Source organism: Rattus norvegicus, chromosome 1 (genome assembly GCF_021556685.1).
Source record: "Rattus norvegicus strain SHRSP/BbbUtx chromosome 1, alternate assembly SHRSP_T2T, whole genome shotgun sequence".
Taxonomy (NCBI): domain Eukaryota; kingdom Metazoa; phylum Chordata; class Mammalia; order Rodentia; family Muridae; genus Rattus; species Rattus norvegicus.
In genome coordinates, this window is record NC_141534.1 from 209,965,420 (window position 1) to 209,986,321 (window position 20,902).

The window sequence follows — 20,902 nt, forward strand, 5'->3', positions numbered from 1 at the left end:
GCATGATGCAAGGTTTCCGTCCGGGCCGGGCGGGCATGGGAAATGGCACAGGATGTCCAGAAGTGGCTCTTGTCACCAACTGTACCCCTCTGGGGTGTGCTAAGGGAAGAGATCTACCCCTGGATAAGGATCCATGTGTTAGGGTCAGTTAATCAGGCTGGGGTGTTTCTCATGGCTGTCTTTCACTTCTAGTGAGAATCGTGGGTAGGGAAAGAACAATCTAGAGACCAATGACTAGCAGAGAGCTCTGAGCTTCACTGGATAAGATAGGAACGACAGTGCTGTTTTCCTCATGGCAGTTCCATCACCCCAAATATGCTTGGAGTCACCTAGCACTTAGACTTTCTCTGAGAGAAGAGTCCCTACCACACTACCTGTGACTAGCCAGGGCTGCCCTACCTCTCCGCTGCTATTACATGGAGGGCAAGTCTAGGACAGGTCTCGTACCATGTCTCGAATGCCCAAGAGTCTGAGGCTGGACAATCCTTAGGAATTAGATCAAAGTGCCCAGTCCATGAAGCTGTGCATTTGGCACAGGTGCCACATTGCTTGGTGGCAGTCCTCTACTAGACAGCACATAACAGTGGGAGGCTGGTGGTTCTCCACGGTGGATACTGCCATGCACTGTGGGACACAGCATAATAGATGCCCACTGTCTTCTACCCTGTTGGAGCAGCCAGGTGCTCTCTAACACTACCATGTGTCTCTTGGAGTAGAGTGGTCCCAAATGCAGTCCTGCTCTGGAGCTGAGGCCTAGCTAGCACACAATCTTGCCAGAGAAGCCTAAGCATTTTTTCTTTTTTTCTTTCTTTTTTTTTTTTAATTTTCTTTTCTTTTTTTTTTTTTTTTGGCCTAGCTTTGCTGTGAACTAAGCAGGGTAGCTCTGCAGACTCACATTCAAAACAAGAAGCAATGAGCTAGGGTTACCCTTTGCCACTGTGCCCTCCAAGAAATGGGATACCCAGAAGGCACTTAGCGTAGACAAGGGACCAAGCTCCTCTTGCAGCTTTTCAGTTAACTGTAGCTTGAAATACAGGTTTAGGTAAGGACCCGGGTCTGGGGAGTCAGGATGCTAAGATACCTTCCTGTAGTCCTGAACCTGCTTTGCTGAGCAGCACCCACTCCCACCCAATCTCCCCAGCTGGCCCACTGGCTAGTTAGTCTACGATCAGGCTTAGCAGGCACTAAAGAGACCAGCTTACTGCTCAGACCTGCAGCTTCCCACCCGCACACTATTGCACCCCCAGGGCTGAGAAAGGATCCATTCACAATCCCACTCCTGACATTAAGCTGTCGTGATTGTACATAAATCAAAGAAATCTCAGCCCCTGTTATTCATATAAAAAACAAGAAATGATGTACCAGACATGGCCTTATGCAGTTCGCACTGAGTATTAAACCTAGTGGTATGCACATTAGTCTAATGTAGTTAAAATGAGAACTACTAAAAAACAAAAGTCCTCTAGAGGATAGGGGCTAAACCTGATTGGCCTAGTAGTAAGTGCGTAGGCAGGAACAGAGGGATACTCTAATGGAGCCTTCCTTCCCTGGGTGGCACAGCCAGGTACCCTCAGGAGATGCTGAAAACCCCAACCTCTATCATGGTGAGCCATCCTAGGCTCCATGTCACCTTCTGAGAACAGAATGGTACAATTCCTTGGAGAGTGGGGCCTCAAAACCCTTCAGGTCAGCTATAGGGTTGGCTGTTGTACACCCCAACCAACATATTAATTCTTGCTCACTATGGACAGCCAGCCTGGCTGATGGTGACCCATTCTCCTGAGGCTCAATGCCCACCATCCACTGACACTACTACCCACTAGCCCAAGTCTCCTGGTGAAGTTTAGTTTAAAAAAAAAAAAAAGCAGAGGATAGTTGTGGTCACCAAGGGTGTGGAGCCTTCAGAAAGATGAGGGCGGAGTGTTCCTACTTGGGGAGGCCATCCTGGAGCAGCTGAAGTTCCTGAGCCCATCTATCCCTTTGCTCATAGCCTCACCCCTGCCTTCCAAACAGAAGCTCCAGATTGAGTCACTGTGTTGTTTCTAGCTCTACTGGCTACTGCCCCTCCCACTGTTAGGGACACTGTCACTGCCATGTCCACATCAGCTAGTACAACCTCCATTCCACCTGTAACTTATGTCCTGTCAGTGCTAAATAACACTAACAGGTTCCCAGGGTAAGGACCCGGGCATGTATGATGTGAGAGGCATTATTCTCTCAGTCTGCCCATGGACCCACTTAAAACTTCCATCCCATATGTAAAATACTCATCACATCCCAAAGTCTCAACATAGCATAGTATGAGGTCAGGCCCCATATCTCACCTTGTTAGCTCAGAAGCCTCAAATTGCATTCTACAAGTCAAAGGAGGGTGTTAGGCGTGATCATCCTAGGACTCTTTCTACACTGATAGGCTGACAAGCCAGACAAGGTCATTTGCTTCCAGCTGTAGGACAAACAGGAAGCCAGCAGCAGGCATCCTCTATAGCTCAAGGATCTAGCCCTGTTTGTAGAAAAAGTTAGCATTCCCTACTGCTCTAGTTAGCTTTCCACCTGAAACCTCCCTGGCTCAATAGATTTTGTTTCTTCTCACCTCAGGGCTTCTAATGAGATGCACTGTTCTCCAGAGCCTTATCCGACTCCTGTGTCTCTCATAGGATTCAATCCCTAAGACAAAAGCCTTGTCTACAAGTCCTTGATACATGATATGTGCTCTACTCTAATCTTTGAGCTAGAGGGCTGACATAAGGTGTCAGCAACTGCTGAACAGTCCAGGCTAACCTTTCTGCCTTGCTGAGATCCAAAGGACTCATAGTTTCATCTGGTCTCTATCTCTGGAGCATTTCCTGACAGCAAAACTTGGTCATTCACATGGCCTAAGTGCTAAAAGTCATTAAGTATTAGCTCCCTGATGGTCTATAGCTCTTCACAGGCCTACTCCATGTACAGACAAGACCACCATGGCAGGGACAAGGAAGCTGTAAGGAGCCTTCCACGTGGTGGAGAGCTTGCACAACTGCCATATGTATACCTTGATGCATAGAAGCTGGGCCCCAGCATACAGCCCTAACTAGATATCTACCCCTTTATGGATAGCTTTCTAATGTTCTGACACCACCATGTGCTCCTTTCTATGAGACCAAACATACCAGATATGGCGGCAGCAGCCCCTCTGACCACCAAGGAGAGTTGGAGACACACCACATCACTTAGACTGTCTCAGGCTCCACACAACTAGAAACTCATCTTCCCAGCAGCTAGCCATAGCCTCTGTACTTGGAATCCTCCCCTCCAATAGGTTACCAGGACTATGGTAGCTGTTCCCTGAGGGGTTCTGCCTAGAATCCAGCTCCCTGTACGTGGGAGCTGAGAAGGCAGTATCACTGAGCCAAACTGTCCCTTTGCTAGATATCTGTCACTTTGTTCCTGCTATCCATACTCAACCCCAGGACTCCACAGTGGCACCTCTAGGCAGCTGAGGTCCCACCACAGGCTCCTATAGCAGTCCCAGACATACAGTTCCATGGGTATCCTGTGGCTTCTACTTAAGGAGTCTATGCTGAGACAAGAGATGTGGGAAAAGGCACAGGCAGTCTGGTGAGTTCCATTCCCAGGAACTGAGACAAAAAGCTTAGAGTTGGTACAGAGGTTTTTTTGTTTGTTTGTTTGACAAGAGCTCTCTATGTAGCCCTAGGTTGGCCTCAAACTCACAATCTTCCTGCCTCAGTTTCAGAAGGACTATGGAGTAGTAGTAGGACCATGTAGGCTAAGAAAACTCCATGTACCCTAGAATTTTCTGTTAAATTAGAGAGGGACAAATGGCCTCTGAGATTGGTCCAGGTGTTAAAAGAAGAGCCTCCTGGCCCAAGTTCAGCCTCCCAGGGACATCTGATGGCACAATAAGTTAAAAAGGGGGTGAGGGAGTAGCCACAAATGCATTGCACAGGCTAAGCCAAAAGGCCAAGAAAACCCCAAACCCTGGGAGGGTCCCACAATTTAAAGGAAACCTATCAGGGGGCACTAAGCATCCCAGAGCTGTTGGTGCCAGTTGGTAGGCATAGCAAGCAGGTTGCCAGAATCCAAAGATTTGAGTTTGCTGTGTGTGAAAACCAAGCCATAACAATGTCTGACTCCATTCTTCCCCTACTTGGGCACAGGCCAGCTCTAGGCTTGGGCTTAGATCCCATTCCCATCTAGGCAGCAGGTTGCCTGTTCCTAGGCTCCCAATGTTAAGCCAATTCTACAGGTCTGAAGATCTCCATCTTCACTCAAGGATAAGGCTAAGGTGCTTGCACCCTTCCCTACCAAGGAACCTCAGGGAAGGCTCGGAACAATATGAAACAGCAGGCTGAGAGGACACAGGCTCTGACCTGAGAGAATTCTTTTTATTATGTCTGAACAGATGAACTAAAGCAGATTCTGCCTTTCACTGACAGCCCTGTCTCCACATGGGGCCGCAGCCAGGTCCTGGGCTGCCCTGGCCCCTACACACAAATGGGGCCTCCTTGGGCACTGAGGAGGCAGCAAGAAGGGGTAATAGGAGCAAGCAGCAGGTGTGGGCCTTCCTGGGTCATCCCAGGCAGGCCTCTCTACCCCAGGGACTCTGAGCCAAGATCCAGGTGAGGGCTAGGGACAAAAGCTGCAGGGCAGGCCTCTGTAAAAAGCCCATCCCCAAAGCACAGCAGAACTCCAGATCTGCAGGGCAAGCCCCATAAGGGGGAGACACCTCTCACAAGGTGCTCCTTTCAAAGCCACAGAGCTACACCCCCCACCCCGCAGGGGAGGGGAGGGCAAGAGCCACATGGAAGACCCAAGAAAGGAAAGCCCCACAGAAGAAAAATCAAAACATCAGTCCAATAAATGTTTGTTGAATGAATGAATGACTCCAAAGGCTCTTCACTACAAACAGCACTCATCCATCCAACAGGGAAGTCAGGAAACACGCCTTGACTCCAGCGGCATCCATGGAGCCCACACTCTGAGCAGCCCGGGGCCCTCAGACCTTGCCAGCAGCACGCCCGGGCATGTGTGCGCACACACAGACACACAGTTGTCTTTTTGCACATGTGCACCCATCTGGCCCTGGAGACTCATCTCTCCTTCACGTGGTTCTGTGCTCCGGAAGCTCCACTGCTGGCCCCATCCCCAGTGGCACCACTGTTACCCGGGCTGCTGCACAGCACCTCAGTGAGGTCGTCCATGACAGCGGTTTCTTTGGGGTCAAGCAGGTTGAACTCTCTGGCAAAGAGGATGAAATGCACGTACAGTGTGTTCAAGTGTCCATGCAGCTCAAGGGCCAGGGTCTCCTTGAAGTGGGCCCAGTAGATGTGGCCCAACACGTGAAACAGATACTTGCAGATCTTCTTCACCAAAGACTCGAAGGAGCTGGGGAATTCTCTGCCTAGGGGGAGGCCACATGTCACAGACTTGCAAGGAGGCCAGGCTCCTACAACTAGGCTTCTCTGGATGGGCCTCAAGAGCTTGCAATTGCTACCACTCCTCCACAGAGTTCCCAGCAACCTGTCCCCCAGAGTGGCATCTGCCCAGAGTAACAGGTGCTGGCTGAGCCATGCTGGTCGCCTGCACAGCAAAGAATATGTAGTGGGCACTCAGGCTCCATGTGCTTCCTCCAGCAGACACCCAGGGTATCTGTAGACCAGGTAAGGGAGCAGTAACGAGTACATGGGAATCCCTGGAAACCAGTGCTGGCCCCTTTACTGTTCAAGGTGAGATTTTAGCCCCCATTAGGACTTTGATAGGTCTGGAAATACCAGCCCCAGGAAGATGGACTGTGATGGCCTCATAGTGCAGAACAGGGCCAAAGGGGGCCAAGTGGTGGGGCTTAGAGTATAGGTGGGCATTGTCCCCAGCTGGGCTGAACTCTGCCTGGGAACCTTCCTTCCTCCTTAGCCCAGGTCCCCTGTGCCAAGCAGGAGCTAGAATCATCAAACTGTAGCCCTTCTAGACCCCACTTGCAATCACACCCCAGAAACTCTCTAGTCCAGTGCTGAAGAACTTGCTGGCTTTGCATAAGAAGTTGCGTGCAAGCTGCAAAAGACATACCGTATTTTGTGGGGAACACATCTTCATCAGTTACCAGCTTCTGCACAGAGCTCATGACAAAGTCAACATACTGGGGGGCAGTGCACTTGACCTTCTTCCCCCGCTCGTCATACCAGTAGTATTGTCTGTAGGGACAGAGACTTTGGTCAGGGTGTCAACCCTGCCAAATACCCGCCCCAGTGTAGGCTCCCACACGTACAGCACAAACTCAAAGGCAGCAGCAGCTGGGTGTGGTGAGCTATATACAACTGTTCCAATGGGACAAAGTGCCCAGAATAGCATCTGAGGAGAGCAAGGGCCTCATGTACACGTAGCCCAATGTGACACATTCGTTTTGCTTACTTCTGCAGATTTTATTTCTTTTAAATAAATCTATACTTTTTATAATTAATTGGGTACAGGTTATCTGTCTAGGAGATAGCCTGCGACTGGTCAGAGCCTAGAACCTTGGCAGTGTCCTATTCCCAGAATTAGAAACCAGTCATCCCATGGGAAATAGTAGATGCCTGCAGTCAAGTGACTTGACCCCTAGAGGCACACCCCAGACTCTTCAGCCTATGCACGAGGTAGTCAGTTCTTGAAGACCAGCATCAGGGCTGGGGAGATACTAGATGTACAGTGCTCCTGGGTCTTAACCATGTGCACTATCACAGTCACTCTGGGTTCTGTCAAAGGAGCTAGTGCTGCCCTTGATGCCACTGCCTGCTACTGCCTCGGGCATCTCCTTGGGAGATCTTGGATAAAGCGATCACAGGAGCTTCTCACAAACCTCTGGCACTGCAGTGGAGATGTCACACCATGTAGGCGTTCTAGACTCAGGCATAGCATGCTCCACAAGCTCCTGCTGACTGTGATTCTTTGCAAGTGGGGACAATTATGGGCCATATTGTTACATTTGTCTCCATGGGAGGGGGCAGTTTTATGTTAATACAAGCTTTCATGACTCTAAAGCAAAGCCGAGGACAGGATTATGGTCACAGCAGGTCTGTGCATCATTTCATAAGAACGGGTCAAAGTTATCACATATGCTGTGCCACCTGTATTTCACCAGCATGACATGTGCTCCCCAGCATCGAGTATTCTGCAGTACCAATGTGGGCTTCATTTGTGTTTCTTTTAAACCCTGGTATTATCTTTATAGTGTCTCACAGCCACACTGTCACTGCAGCAACTGGTCCTTCCCCGTTCTTGTTGGTCAGGCCACTGCTTGCATGCTGCTGCTCTAAGAGTTCTCTGTATGTCCTGGATACTAGTTCTTGTGCAACAGGTGCCTCCCAGATGTTTCCACATAGTTTGTGTTTATTCTTTCATCTCCGTTATCTCTCTTAGAGAAACTCTGAATCATAAAGTCCAGTTGGCTGCGTTCTGCTCACTAAAGAGGGCCACTCTTTAGGTGTAATGTCCACCAGCCTAATACCAGATCACAAAGATCTCCTCCTGCCCTCTAAAGCTGTTGTATTTTCCCACTTCTGCATCAGGTGCGAGCCTTAAAGTTGAGGTACTTTTCCTTTCCTCTGTGTAATATTGTATTTCACAGAAGCAGTTGTTGGGAAACAAAACCAAACCATCCTTTCTACACTGTTTCACTAGCCACTTCATCAGAAATCAAAGGACTATGCTTCTGGGATTCCTTCTGGACTCTGCTCTGACTCACTAACTTCTGTCTCACATTTGGCCAACACCACACTTCTTGTCACTATGTTTAACAGTTCATCTTCAAACCATGGGCCTCCTCCAGATGTATTGTTGTTGTGGTTACTCCTGCTGCCCATTCAATATAAATTCCAAAACACAGTAGTCTAGTAGCTAATAGCTCTGATAGAGTTTTTAACTGAGAACATTCTAAACCACAGATACACTCTGTAGATTTTTACGTTAAGCTATTATCTTCCAATCCATGAACAGAGTGTGGCTGTTTGTGTGCTGTCTTTGACTCTCCATCCTGGATGTCTGTGAAACAGCCATGTGAATGCTGTTTATAACTAAATATTTGGTTGCCTCTAGAGCTATTGTAAATGGTTCTGGTTTATTAGTTAGGTTTTCAATCACACAAACCTTTGATTGCTTCTGTGTGCTCATTTTGCAGAATTTATTTGTTGCTAGATTCCTTCAGCATTCATAGTTGTTCTCTCTGCAGAGGGATAGCTGAGGTTTTTCTTTTCTGATAAGGACTTTTCCTCCCTCTCCCTTGTCTTACTGGACTGGATGAGCCTTCAAGTTTTCTTCTCCAAAGAACAGTTGATTTCATGCTGGCTGTGTAACATTTGGAGAGGATCCTGCAGTTTCCTAACTACCTTTGTAACATCTGTTAGATTCATAAGGAACTGGTGTACTTTCTTATGTTCATAATTCCTACCTTTTGTCTCATTTTTGTGTCTCTTGCTAAGGCTTGTTAGCTCTGTTGTTCTTTCCAAGCAAGCACATATTTCCCTTACAATTTCTAGAACTCAACTTGAGTGACTTCTGCTCTTGTTTTATGATTTCCTTTCTTATGTCTACTTAGGTTGGTTTTACTCTTGCTCTCTGAGGTCTGTCTAAAATGTGCACTTGGTGTTGTAAACTGTTCTCACTACCTTGCTGTAGCTTCAGCCCACAAACTTTTCTCTTTCTTTCTTTCCCTCCAACTCAACATTTTCTTAGACAGGTCTTCTCTGTAGCCAGGACTGGCCTCAAACTCACAGCGATTCTCTTGCCTCAACTTCCCAAATGCTGGGATTACAGATGTGAACCACCAACTACCACACTTGGCTGTATCTCACAAACTTTGAAACTTTCCGTTTCTACTTATGTTTAGCTCAACAAAGCTTCTCAGTGCCCTTGAGATTGTTTTTCCCTGACCTATGGATTACTTAGGAATGTGCTGGCTCCAAAGTGTTTGGAAATTTGTCTGTTATATCTCTGATACTGATTCCCAGTATAAGTCCACAATAATCAAATAACTTACTTAATGTGACTTCAACTCTTTAAAGGTTAAGGGCTCTTCTGGGAGCTGGGACAGCATCTTGTTTGGTGAGCATTCCTTGTGAAGTTGAAACTAAGGTTCATTTTGCTGCTGGGACAGAATGTCCTTAACTGGCACCTCAGCCTCTTTCCCCTTGCAGCTGGTGGTTTGCTTTGTGAATCTCTGCCATCTGGCACACAGGCACTGAGGAACATCACTGGCCTGATCAACATCCTTTCCCAATTCACAACTTCCTTCTGCAACCTGGCTGATGTTGAGTCTCTGTTACTATGAACACAGCTACTTCAGCTCTCATTTGGTAGTGTTTGCTAGGTTTGTCATAGTCTACTCTTAACTCTCCCAGTTTACAGCATTTAAAGTGCCAGTATGAGCCAGGTGCAGAAAGGTGGGGTATACCTGTGATCTCAGCTACTTGGCAGATAAAGACAGGAGGGTGCCAGCTCTAGGTCAGCTTAAACAACATGGCAGAATTCTGTCTCTTACAAAACTTTAAACAGAGCAGGCCATATGGCTTGGTAGCAAAGCACACGCTAGCATGCATAAGACTCTGAACTTCAGCATAAATCATCAGTCAACTAACCAATCAATCAAAACGAACACTTTGGTGTATCTAAGTCCCTCAAACCCCTAAAATGAATCCTTATAAAGTCACATTATTAGTAAGCAGGCTTCTGGAGGTGATCAAGCCACAATGGCAGTGCTCCCATGACTAGTACTCATGCTTTTCAAAAAGAGCTGCTGAAATGAAGCAATGAGCTCTTCCCAGACTGCAAACCTGGACCTGAACGTACAGTCCATGAGGAATACGCCAGTGCTGCCCAGGAGCCTCCATCCCAGGCATTTAGTTACGGCAGTCCAGACAGACAACAGCGAGTCTGTTCTCACAGGGAAGCTCAGATTTAGTTCTACAAGAACATTTTCATAAAAATCTCTTGGAAACTCTCATGTTCACATTGTGGCAGTCACTGCTGGATTTACATCACCATTGTTGGTTTTCTGCTTGTTCTGTTTTTTAATCTTTATACTTCTATGCTCTTGCTGTATTTGGGCACCTTTTTTAACTATTCCTTTTCAGTTTGCCCATTATGGTTCTGACTCTATGGTTTTTGTGTCATTTTTTGAAGCTGCATAAAGAATTTCAAAGTACATATTTGGCTTTTCACGCTCAAGATTTTGCTCGGAGTTTGGCATCAGCTGGGGAAAGTTAGTCACCAACAAGAAGTAGGCACCTCTCCCCCTCTCACCACCATGGCTCACATGTCCCTTCTCTGAACCCTGAGAATATGTTAGACCACAGTCCGTTTCACTTTCAAACTACTTCTGAGAGCTCCAAAGAAGAGTCTGTGCCTCTCATTGCTGTGACTCTTCCTATGTGCTGTCACACAGCTGGAAAAATGGCTGGAACTCTCCTACAGAAGGCAGATAGCTTGCAGTGGTCCATTCAATTGTGTTCCTGAAGGACATGGCCACTGGATGTGGAATGTGGAGTAATATTTTTTCCCTGAAGCACCCGAGACATGGGGGTGCTTCCCCAAGGCCCACAGCTCTGCCCTGGATGCCATGGGGCCTTACTATGCTTGCCATCTGTGCTACTTCACAGACCAGTTCTTAAGGCTTTGCTTAGCTCTGCCAATGTAAAGGGATGTCTCTGAGGGACCTCTTTGGATATGTTTCTAAATAGGTCTTGGTCCTCTGGTTCCCAATGCTGGCTTTAAGGTTATCCTGCAGGTGCTATAAAGATGGAAATGAGACCTAGCCTAGGCAAACCTCCAGGGCTGTGCACAGTAAGGAGTTCTGTGGATTTCTGACTAACCCCCTTTATCCTTTTAAACTAGTTTTGAGTTTCCAAAATCTCTTGGTCTCACATGATTCCTGCAAGGGGATTATAGTAGGAATTATTAAGTGATACCACAAGGTGAGCAAAAGGCTTAGATGCCCAGGCTCGCTAGTACACACCATATACAGGTCTGTAGAACACTAGCTTCTATGCTCTTGAGAAAGCTTCTCCCAAACAAAGTCAGCACTGAAAGGCACACGGGAGAAGCCAGGGAGGGTACATTTGACACTGTTTAGACTGTACACACACTCTCAAATGCCACTTCAAAATCTGTCATAGTTCCTTCAGGGGCCACAACCTCTGTCCTACATACCAAGCTTGTTCCCCAAAGCCTATTCACTTTCTCTGGAAATGCTTAGGTGATACCTGACCCTCCTGGAGGAACAGAGCCCAGCACTCTGTTCCCCCCTATATCACCAGAAACTGAGCTGTGGCCACTACAGCTATATGAGCATATCCAGATAGCTGAGGCAGAGATTCCTGTCACCTGCTGTATGCGGACTTACAGTAGAGCCTTTTTTGGTCTCAGGAGAGCTGCACCTACATGGAGGACTGCTTGAGTATACACTATACTACACACACTCACACTTTTCCATGTGCCTACAGCATCTCGATGACAAGAAGCCATCACGGAAGATCTTCCATCTCCTTGGCCACATCCAGCCTTCTGCCTGCACCAGAATAGTCATTCCTACCATCAACTTGGAGCTTCTGGCAAATATGTACCACTCAATGGCAGTGAGAGTCCTTGGAGCCCCTGCAGATATCTACATACTACAGCACTAAATGTAGACATAATATATCAGAAGAGAATTGTCAGCACTAGACTAGACCTGTTCAGAAAGTGTCAATAAGACACCTCTACTAGTAGAATGAACCTGCTTAGTTGGCCCTGCAGCTCCTTAGGACACTGGGTACTCTTCAGGCTCAGAGACCATGTAAGCATGGGCTGCCTTTGGCTTCTGATGCCACCCAGCAGACACTCATGCTGGACACCTGCCCTCTCAGGTACACAAAGACTTTGCCTAGCCTGAGATTATTCAGGGAATCCAGGTAAGAATGTAGTCTGAGAAGCTAGTAGCCCAGACAGCAAGGTCAACCACAGCCCATCCCACATTCCCAATAGGTGCGTGCTATGGCCAGGCTGCTACTCACGTGTTGCACACAGCCATTGTCTGACACGTCTCTCCTGTGCAAAATTCTGAGATTGTGCTATACTGCAGGTTGATGTGGTGAAAAAATGTTGTTGCTGGAAGAGAAGCAAAGGGCCTGGTGAGTAAACTCCTCTGCTCCAGTTGGTGTGACAGGCAGTGGGTTTACCTGAGTTCAGCCTGTCCATTGACTACTGCTCTGGGGGTACTTGGAGATGGGGGAGGCTCCCTGCCCTGCAGCTGCTGTACCCGCCTCCCCACCCGCACGCACTGTTGCTGGCCAGCCACTCGTTGAGGTCGATCTCCCGGGGCAGCACTACCAGCTCCTTGAATTCAAAGTCAGTGATCCTGGACTTGGTGTGCTCCGGCTCCAGGTACACCTTCTTCTCCTCTGCAGCAGGTTTCTTGCCGTTTGGCTTTGCTTTAGACTTCCTGCCAAGAAAGAAGGATGGCATGGTCATTATATCTCCCACCTGGGCCCAAACCACAGGGTTCTGGGGAAGGATTTTTGAACACTGGGCTAATTAAGTCAGATGGAGGCAAGGAGCGAGGTTACCAAAGGCCAGACTTCTCTGGGTAATTGGGTGGCTATGATACCATAGGCCAATCCAAATGGTCATGACGCTATAGAAATCCTGGTGGATAGCACTGTGGACCTGGGATGCAACACATGTGTGACAGCAGGGGGCAGCACCTGATGCCTGAAGCATAAACCTCTTTCAAAAAGCTTAAGTAAAAGTTCTGAGGATGTGAAAGCTTAAAGTTCTGAAGGTCTAAGAAAGGAAGTTAAGGTGATAAAAAATATTCAGATTTCTATCTTCTCCAAGCTATTGCCATACTGAGACTTCAAAGGTTCAGGAAACCTAGATTCAATGATTTAACCAGATCACTCATGTGGTGGGGTCTGGAAACTGCTTACCAGCACATTGCCAAAAAGAGCTACTTATCCCTGTAACATCTAAAACATTGATTTCTAAAACATCTGTCTCCTATGTTTACTTTCTTTATGATCAAACTAGAGATTACTGTCAATGTCGGCCAGAGACTTATTAGTTTTGTAAGAGACATGATGCATATTCCAGGAAGGTGTTCTGCCTTTTATGCAGAATGAGGGGTCTTTATATCCTAAGTAAGGACCCATGGCACCCCAGAGGGCAGACGGGGGCCATTGGTTGACTTTACTATAGCATGTATCACAGCTGCCAATCAGGCACGGTCATAGTACAGACGGAACACATTCCTCTCTCTCAACCCTTGAGCATAGACATGGCAGAAGTGGTCCGCAGCTCCTCAAAGGTTCTAACATGCTCATATCACCTGTTTTAGATATTATTCTCACCTCCCTGTCACATCATCTTGTTTTAGACCTTAACCTCCACACATCAGCTATTAAATAAGGTTCTGCCTGACTGCTCTGAAGAATGTTGGTTGTGTGTCCTTCCAGAGTCAAACTTATGACCACCATTTGTGGCCTCATCCACTGGCTTATTAAAACTCTTTTTACCTGGCTGCTCATTAATTGCTCTAAACCAAGTATCACCACCACCCTTATCTCTCCCACATCACAAACTCCTTTAACTCCTCAGAAACATGCTTTGGGGGCACACTGGATTCTGCAGACTACAAAAATATCTTACCCCCCAGTACTACCATCCAGCTGCTATGTACAAACACTTACAATGCCTCAATCAATTCTCTGCAAGCATTCAAGGTTACTGCTGCCTATCCACTGGCTGGTCTTGGACTTGTGCCTTGGTGTTCCTTTTTCTAAAACTAGGAATGGGACCCAGTGAAGAACCCTTGCCAGTTCCCATCACAGGAGTGCTTTCCTGCAGTCCTGGGCATAACCCCTGGTGCTGCCACTGGAGTGGTAGGACTACTTCTCTAGCTATTTACCATCAGTTTTCCTCAAGTTCATCAGGATCTTGACCAGGTGGCTCACATTGTAATTGCTATAAGATTAGTGAGGATCAGATTTACTAACAGCAGAGAGAGGTGGTTTTTGTCTTTTCCCCAGAAAGGAATGTTGCTTTTATGTCAATCAGTTGGGTAGAGTAAAAACAATCAGATCTAACAACTCCAGACAGGTCTCTAAAACATAAGAAACAGCTCCATGCCTCTGGCCAGTGGATCATTGATGGTTCAGTAAGGAATTAAATACTACCCTTCTTACTCTAGCTCCTTTTCTTAACACTATTGTCACAACCTGCCTCATAAACTTCTTGTCTAGATTTCTTTAACAACGGATCCAAGATTTCTAACCAGACTTTTAATCAGTTGCTATTACAGGGTTACTGGTCCCTAGCTAGGAAGCCAGAGGCCTGCAACTCCTGATTTATACCTTGACATTGAAGATCAAACTTGCCCCAAAGATTTCAATGACCCCATTCAACAGGGAGTAGTCTAATGATTACACTGCTCCTTTCTTTCTTTCTTTTTTTAAGATCCAATTGATAAGATATAATTGCCCACTTAAACATACAAAGCCCGGTACCATCCATCCCTTAAGAACATTGATAACAACCTGTAAATACACAGAGCAACATTGCTCCTTTCTTGACCCCTGATTGTTTAGCAACAGTGAAGAAAGAAAGGGAAAATGTAAACCTCTAAAGGGACTCAAGTGGTCAGGCCCCATCCCTGAGAATCTCCAACTGACAGGCTTTGTTCACAGAACACTCTAATGGCCATAATGGCCTGGCCAGCCCCTAGAGACACATGGCCAAGCCCAGGGCTTAAAATTCTACCAATCCCCCTAAGTTCAGGACATGAAATCTCACCAACTCACCCTGGAAATCCCTACCCTGGAGAGCTCCACCTCCAAAAAAACTTGTATCGGTGGTTCTTATCCCTTCTAATGCTGTAACCCTTTAATAGAGTTCCTCATGTTATGGTAATCCTCCAACCTTAAAATTATTTCATTGCTACTTTATAACTATTACTTCATAACTATAATTTTGCTGTTATGAATTGTAATATAAATATCTGATACGTAATCCCTGCGGTTACAACCCACAGGTTAAGAACCACTACCTCCTGCTGTTTTTTGCTTCTCATTTGAGCAGATGCAGCCGCCCTCCTGTGTCTTTCCCAATAAATCTCTTGTGTGAGGTTTGTTGTTTGTGTGGTGTGGTTTTGTGGTATTCCTTGGCTCCCACCTGCTAGGATACCTTTCCCCTCAGAGCTGCAACACTTGTATAAGGACATTCCTGAGCAGAGGCCCCATGGGCCACACACACCAAGATTCTTCCTTCCAGGCAGGCCAGTTCAGAAAGGTGCACAGCTACCATCAAAGCTTCAGAGGAAGGAGCACCCATGGGAGGTACCAGGTTGCTAACCCAAAGAGGTCTCCCAGCCCTGTCACCCTTCGTGGAGTGAATGCAAGAGAAAACAACCCCCAGGGTTAAGGCTCTGCCTAGCACTGAGACTCCATCTACTAGTTCCCATGTAAAGGCAGAGGAAATAAGAGAACCCAGCCTCCTCACATTCCAGACTGCACAGGACTCTTTGTTAAATTTCTACCTTGTTTTGAAAAGTTTTTTTAAATAAAATTATGTTGCTCTGTTAACAGAAAGTGAGCTTATTAACCCTATTTTAAACAACAAATATATGTCTTTAAAATGTATCGTTTTCACTTGAATAGAGATCCTAAACTTATGAAGCAGCACACCCCAGTCTCACACATGCTCAATTCCTCCTGTTCAGTTACTCAAACACTGGCGGCAGCACTGAGCCTTCGGCTCTTGGTGAACAAACTTCTAGGCAGGCACTGAGATGGGATGTGACCCTTATGAAAGGAGACCTACAGAGCCCGACTGCCAGTGACTACCTGGCCTGAGTTATCTATGGTATGCTTGCCTACCAGAACAGATGGCTCTGCTCAAGTTTCTGTCATGAACTAAGTCTGTGAGTGATTAGAAAGACTTGTTGACCTGAAGTCTCCCTGGTGAGCTCCTTGAGATAGTCAAATGAAGTAGTTTACAGATGCTCCTGGCTGGCCATGTCAGACTAGCACACTGGATAACAGGCCCTTCTAGGCACTGAGCACACAACACTAGAAACAAATGAGTCTCTACCAATCTCTGAACTACTAGCACCCACAGATCTGACATGGTCAGGCTTCAGGATCAGAGTACTGGGTGATAAGTCTGAGAAGCACAATGAATGTTCCCATAGCAAAGCTGAGTCTTGTCTTCACGTAATCAAATTAATTCTTCTGACTTTTAAAAATATGAGGTAAATTGATACTGGCATGAAGCCTTGTGACCAGAAAAGGTTGGGTTTTTTGTTTTGTTTTTTTATCAGAAACTCTTAATATGGCATTCTATGGGAGGTGCTGGACAGTTGGAGGTCCAAGGAAAGAAACACAGTATGGCCTTCTCTAGTAAGGCAACCAATTCCAAGGAGCACCCGCTGTCCAGAGCCTACAACAGACCAGGGAAGTAAGAAGAGGAGCAGATCCAACAGAGGGGTCCTGTGTCCCAGAAGCAGTCTCCTTGTACCCACCTGCTTCACAGGAGTGAGGAGCAGCTAGACTACCTAGCAGGGAAGAACAGTGTATTAAAGGAATGACGTATGGGTCTTGGAATCCTTCAATCAGAAGGATGCAAGTAGTGGTGCAGGAGGCAGCCTTTGGCTCAGATTCTCACCAGGCCCTCTGCAGTTAGCGCCCCCTGTCCAGATGAAGATAAATGTAGGTAGGCCTTCAGGCCAGGGTACCAGCTAGATACCTGTCTTTCTGTCCTGAGAGCACAGGCAATTAGGCCAGCTACCATGCATGGCATTAGGAGGCAGCTTGGCTTGGCCCTGAATCCTGTGTTCCACAGCCCCAAGAGGCTACATGGGGGTAGGGTGAAAGGTCTTTCTGACTGTGACCTATTTTTTCCTTTCTTGTGCTTTAAAAGGTTGCTGGTGGTTTATTTAAGAGAAAGAGGAAAGAAGAATGTTCTCTGAATGCCAGGGAAATGTTTTCCTTTTGGCTTCTCGTGGCAGAGCTTAGCCTTAAAAGGCGATGTGTGCTTGGCCTCTAGGGCAGGGCCAAAAGCAGCCAAAACCAGGCGGAAGACAGTGTAGGGTACAACCCAGCCTTTAGGCTCCTGGCACAGGACAGGCTCTAAGGGAAACAGCATGGAAATCTGTTAGGGCAGGTGTGGATGTACCACATAGAAAGAGAGCACTTTAAGGCCCCAGCATGAGCTTGAGTCCTTGTAGCCCAGCAGAGTAGACTTCAGCCTCTCTGGGAGTTGTGGACAAGCTCCAGGAGGGGCTCTGCCAATGACTTTGGGACACATACACTCCTTGTCCTCAGCACTTCTCTGAATCCTTGTCTTCTACTACTAATGTGTGCTAAGTTCATCACCATTCAGTCAGAAAGAAGAGATCCATCTCTTGAACGCTGGACCAGGCCTGTAGTGTCCTCAAAGGGTAGGTTTTCCTTGAAACTATCAACTACCTTCTGTCTTCTGTGTATCCTATCCTAGAAACTAAGACTACAGAGCAGGGTGCTGGTGAGGGCCAAGCTGTCAAGTCGTTTCCATGCTCTGTGGCTTGGGATGTTCACCTGCAAACTAAAGGGAGTAAAGACAGGACAACTAGGAAGGTGGCTGGTAAGAACCAGCCATCACCATGGCTTTGAGCACAGTTGAGGATCCATTCAGGGAGGGTATCCTATGAACAGCATTTTACCCTTACTCCCACTCACAGTTACAAGGGAGGACATAGCTCCTCTGGGCAGAAGCTACACCCCAACCTAGTGGGGAAAGGAGTCCCTGAAAGGCCTCCCTCCTTCTAGAATGGGCCACAGGAACTTTGGGTGATGTTAAAAGGCAGCAAGTAGATGCCATGCTAGATGACAGCATGTGCACATGAAGCCCAAGCCTTTCCTGTTTTAGTCATATCCCCATTTAGTTGCTGTCCCCTGTCACATGGGCTCAACTTGAACCCTGGAACATAGTGCACTCTGGGACACTATACTGCCAACCTAAGTTTCTCAGTCCTAGTCACAGAGTCCACACTTAAGCAAGAGGAACAAGAGGTAACATAGGACCCACATTCTGCTTGAGAAGAATATGGTAGTTGCTAGTAAAAAGGCTTCTTGAAGGACATCAAAAGCCTTACTCTATTTCTTTTCCTGACGGGGTTTTAGCCAGGGCAATAGAATCATCTAGAGGACCAGTTTTAGCTCCTTTGCCAGTGACTGTTTTCACACGGTTAGGCTGGGCAAACAAATATCTCCCAGGCTCTGAGGCAGGCTGAAAAGACCATACATCAGTGGCTGGCCATACCTGCACACTTTCCTGAGGTCACAGGCTCTGCCAGCTTCACTTATACCACTCGCCACTGTGACCCATTTAGAGGGAGGACTATACAGACAAAGGCTTGAGTGAGCAGCAGTATAGGACTGTACTATAGGGACTAGGGAGTGGGTGCCACATGTCAGTATACCCACAAAACTGCTATAAGCTCCTGGAAAAACACTCCTAAAACAAAGCTCCCAACAGCGAGGCTGAGGCTGGCCCCTGAAGAGCATTTTTAGTTAAGTAAAATGCCTACTTTAGAGGTATACACACTCTACCAGAACCAGCTTCTTCTTGTCTCCCACACATCCACCTAGCCTTAGATTCCTACTCTCTGCTTCAATGCCTCTGCTGCCACAGTGCTCTGCCCTCCCTGCCCATATGGCAAACTCCCCCTAGTCCTCTAGGACCCCAACTATGAAATGCCACATCTTCTATTCTAGCTGGCCACATCCCATGACACTGAACCCTTTGGCATCCCTAGCACCAACTATGATCCAATCCTTATTTAAAGTCTGACCTCTGAGGAGCAAAAGAAATTTGCAGAGTTAGTAAAAAGAATCTCTATGGCAATGAGTTGTCAAGCATGAAACTGGGATGGCTCTAACACTGTTGGTAGGAAGTAGGCCAGCAGCATCTTTCTGGGACCAGGATGATAAGATGCTATGTTGGCATCTGCTCTTGGCCTGCAGTGAGGCTTAGCCTGCTTCCTCCCCACAAAGCCCCATTTGGAGCTCCACCTTAACTCCCCCAGCCTCTGACCCAACACAGATGCTCACAAAGCAAAGTATTCTAGGAGAGAAATGCTCAGACTTGGGAGAGGCATACATGGCAAGTCAAAGAATGAAGGACTTAAGAGCACTAAGGTCTGAGGATGGTGGGAAAGGCATCTAAGAGTCTTGAGACAAAGTTCATCACTCCAAAGAAGTAGGAACATTGAGTGTGGACATCTTAGGCCTCTAGAGAAACAGAGAATGTGTTTGCTTCCCACCTTCCCACCTGAACAGCCTCAGCTAGGTTAACAGTGAGGGGCCAGTTAGAGTGGGAATTTATCAATGAGGGACCAGAAGTTAGCTTCTAGAGACCTCAGGTTAACATTAAGGAAGGAGATGTTAAATACTAAGGGGTTAGGGATAACACTCACGGGATGAATATTAGTAAACGGGGAGTATGGCAAGCAGGCAGGGGCATGAGGATCTTAAAGATACAAGCCCTCCGGGGCCAGGTCTGTGAAATACTACTATTTAGGTAGAGCACAGCTAAAAGCTAAGAGGAGAGTGCTATGAGTTATTCTACCGGGGACTCCCATATTTCTAGTCAGGGCAAGTATCCACGATGCAGCCTACTCAAAGCACTAACTCTAAGCATAATGACCTCTCTTCCTATCACTGTAGGGGCCCCTTTGACAACAGAGCACAAGCTAGCATAGCCCTCATAGCACAGTTAAATACTACCAGGCTCTCCCCAACCCCTCAATAGCTGGTCCCCCACTGCTGGACTGTGAGTATGTTCACTCCTGGTTACCATCTCTTCTGCAGCAATTATCAGGGCTTAGGTCTCTGTGGTACCCAGAAAGTTCAGTTCCAATACTGAAAGCCGATATCTGGACCAAGTCCTCACTAACTCCACTGCCTAATGCCTGGCTTCAAGGGCCAAGATAGGAAGATCCTCCCAGTCCTATCTTATCCTCCTCCTTCAGCACTACCATACTACACACAGGTTGAGATGGTCAGAAGCAGTGAAGAGGGTCACTGGAGTGCTCTCTCTGTCTCTCTGTCTCTCTCTCCCTCTCTCTCTGTCTCTGTCTCTCTCTCTCTCTCTCTCTCTCTCTCTCTCTCTCTCTCTCTCTCTCTCTGTCTCTCTCTGTCTCTCTCTGTCTCTCTCTGTCATTCTCTCTGTGTGTGTGTCTCTCTCTCACTCTCTTTCTCCCCCCTGTGCCCCCTATCCAGAAAGGTTAGGACCCCAGATAAGGCACACTTTCATTAATGTCCCTGACCCAGTAAAGGACTCATACACCTGGAGAACAAGGCACTGAATAGACAGACACACTAGGGCTAAGGTGTGCTTAGACAGTAACCACTTATCCTCACTTAACACAGTGTGATTCTCCGGAAGGCCAGGCTAAGCTCTCTCCCAATGGGACCTCCCACAGTATAAGCAGCCAGGTGTCACTGGCAGTTGAGTGCCATTTCTTAGCCCACTAGAGCTGATATTTGGTATCTGTTAACCACATATATGCAGAAATACAAACATTAAAATGTGTGTGGCCCTCTACTACTGCCATCAATCAAATTCCAGGTTTGGGCAGATGATGCCACCATCTAAGTTAGGGTAAATGATACCACTACCTTGCTTCTTCTAAAACTTCACAGCGTCACACTGGAATTGACAGTAGTTCTTGGTTCTTGCTTGCATCCCCTGTGGATGCTCAGGTAATGATGTAGTGACAATGGCCCAGAGGAGCAGGTAGGGTCAGAGGTGACCAGAGACAGGTAGGTGCACAGAAACCCATTCCAGAACTCACCAGCCAACTGCAAGGGACTATCACAGGCTGGATTCATGTCAAGGCCTCACCAAGAGTTCTACGCTTTGG

At 47.1% G+C, this 20,902-nt stretch overlaps 1 protein-coding gene across 16 annotated transcripts in view; it reads right to left on the minus strand.

The window, feature by feature from the left end:
• Positions 1-4,349: 4,349 nt before the first annotated feature.
• The window catches only part of Mob2 (MOB kinase activator 2), a 56,175-nt gene continuing 39,622 nt past the window's right edge, over positions 4,350-20,902 (minus strand). For 9 of the 16 annotated variants that reach the window (XM_087583340.1, XM_087583401.1, XM_087583390.1 and 6 more), the window contains 4 exons: positions 12,285-12,445; positions 12,018-12,111; positions 6,064-6,188; positions 4,365-5,401 (listed from right to left, as the gene is read on the minus strand). In XM_087583340.1, coding sequence (XP_087439466.1) covers positions 5,091-5,401; positions 6,064-6,188; positions 12,018-12,111; positions 12,285-12,445 — 691 coding nt within the window. In that variant the 3' untranslated portion in view covers positions 4,365-5,090. Of the gene's footprint in view, positions 5,402-6,063; positions 6,189-12,017; positions 12,112-12,284; positions 12,446-20,902 lie in introns of all 16 variants that reach the window. The other 7 variants (XM_087583423.1, XM_087583432.1, XM_087583446.1 and 4 more) reach the window with 2 other exon arrangements.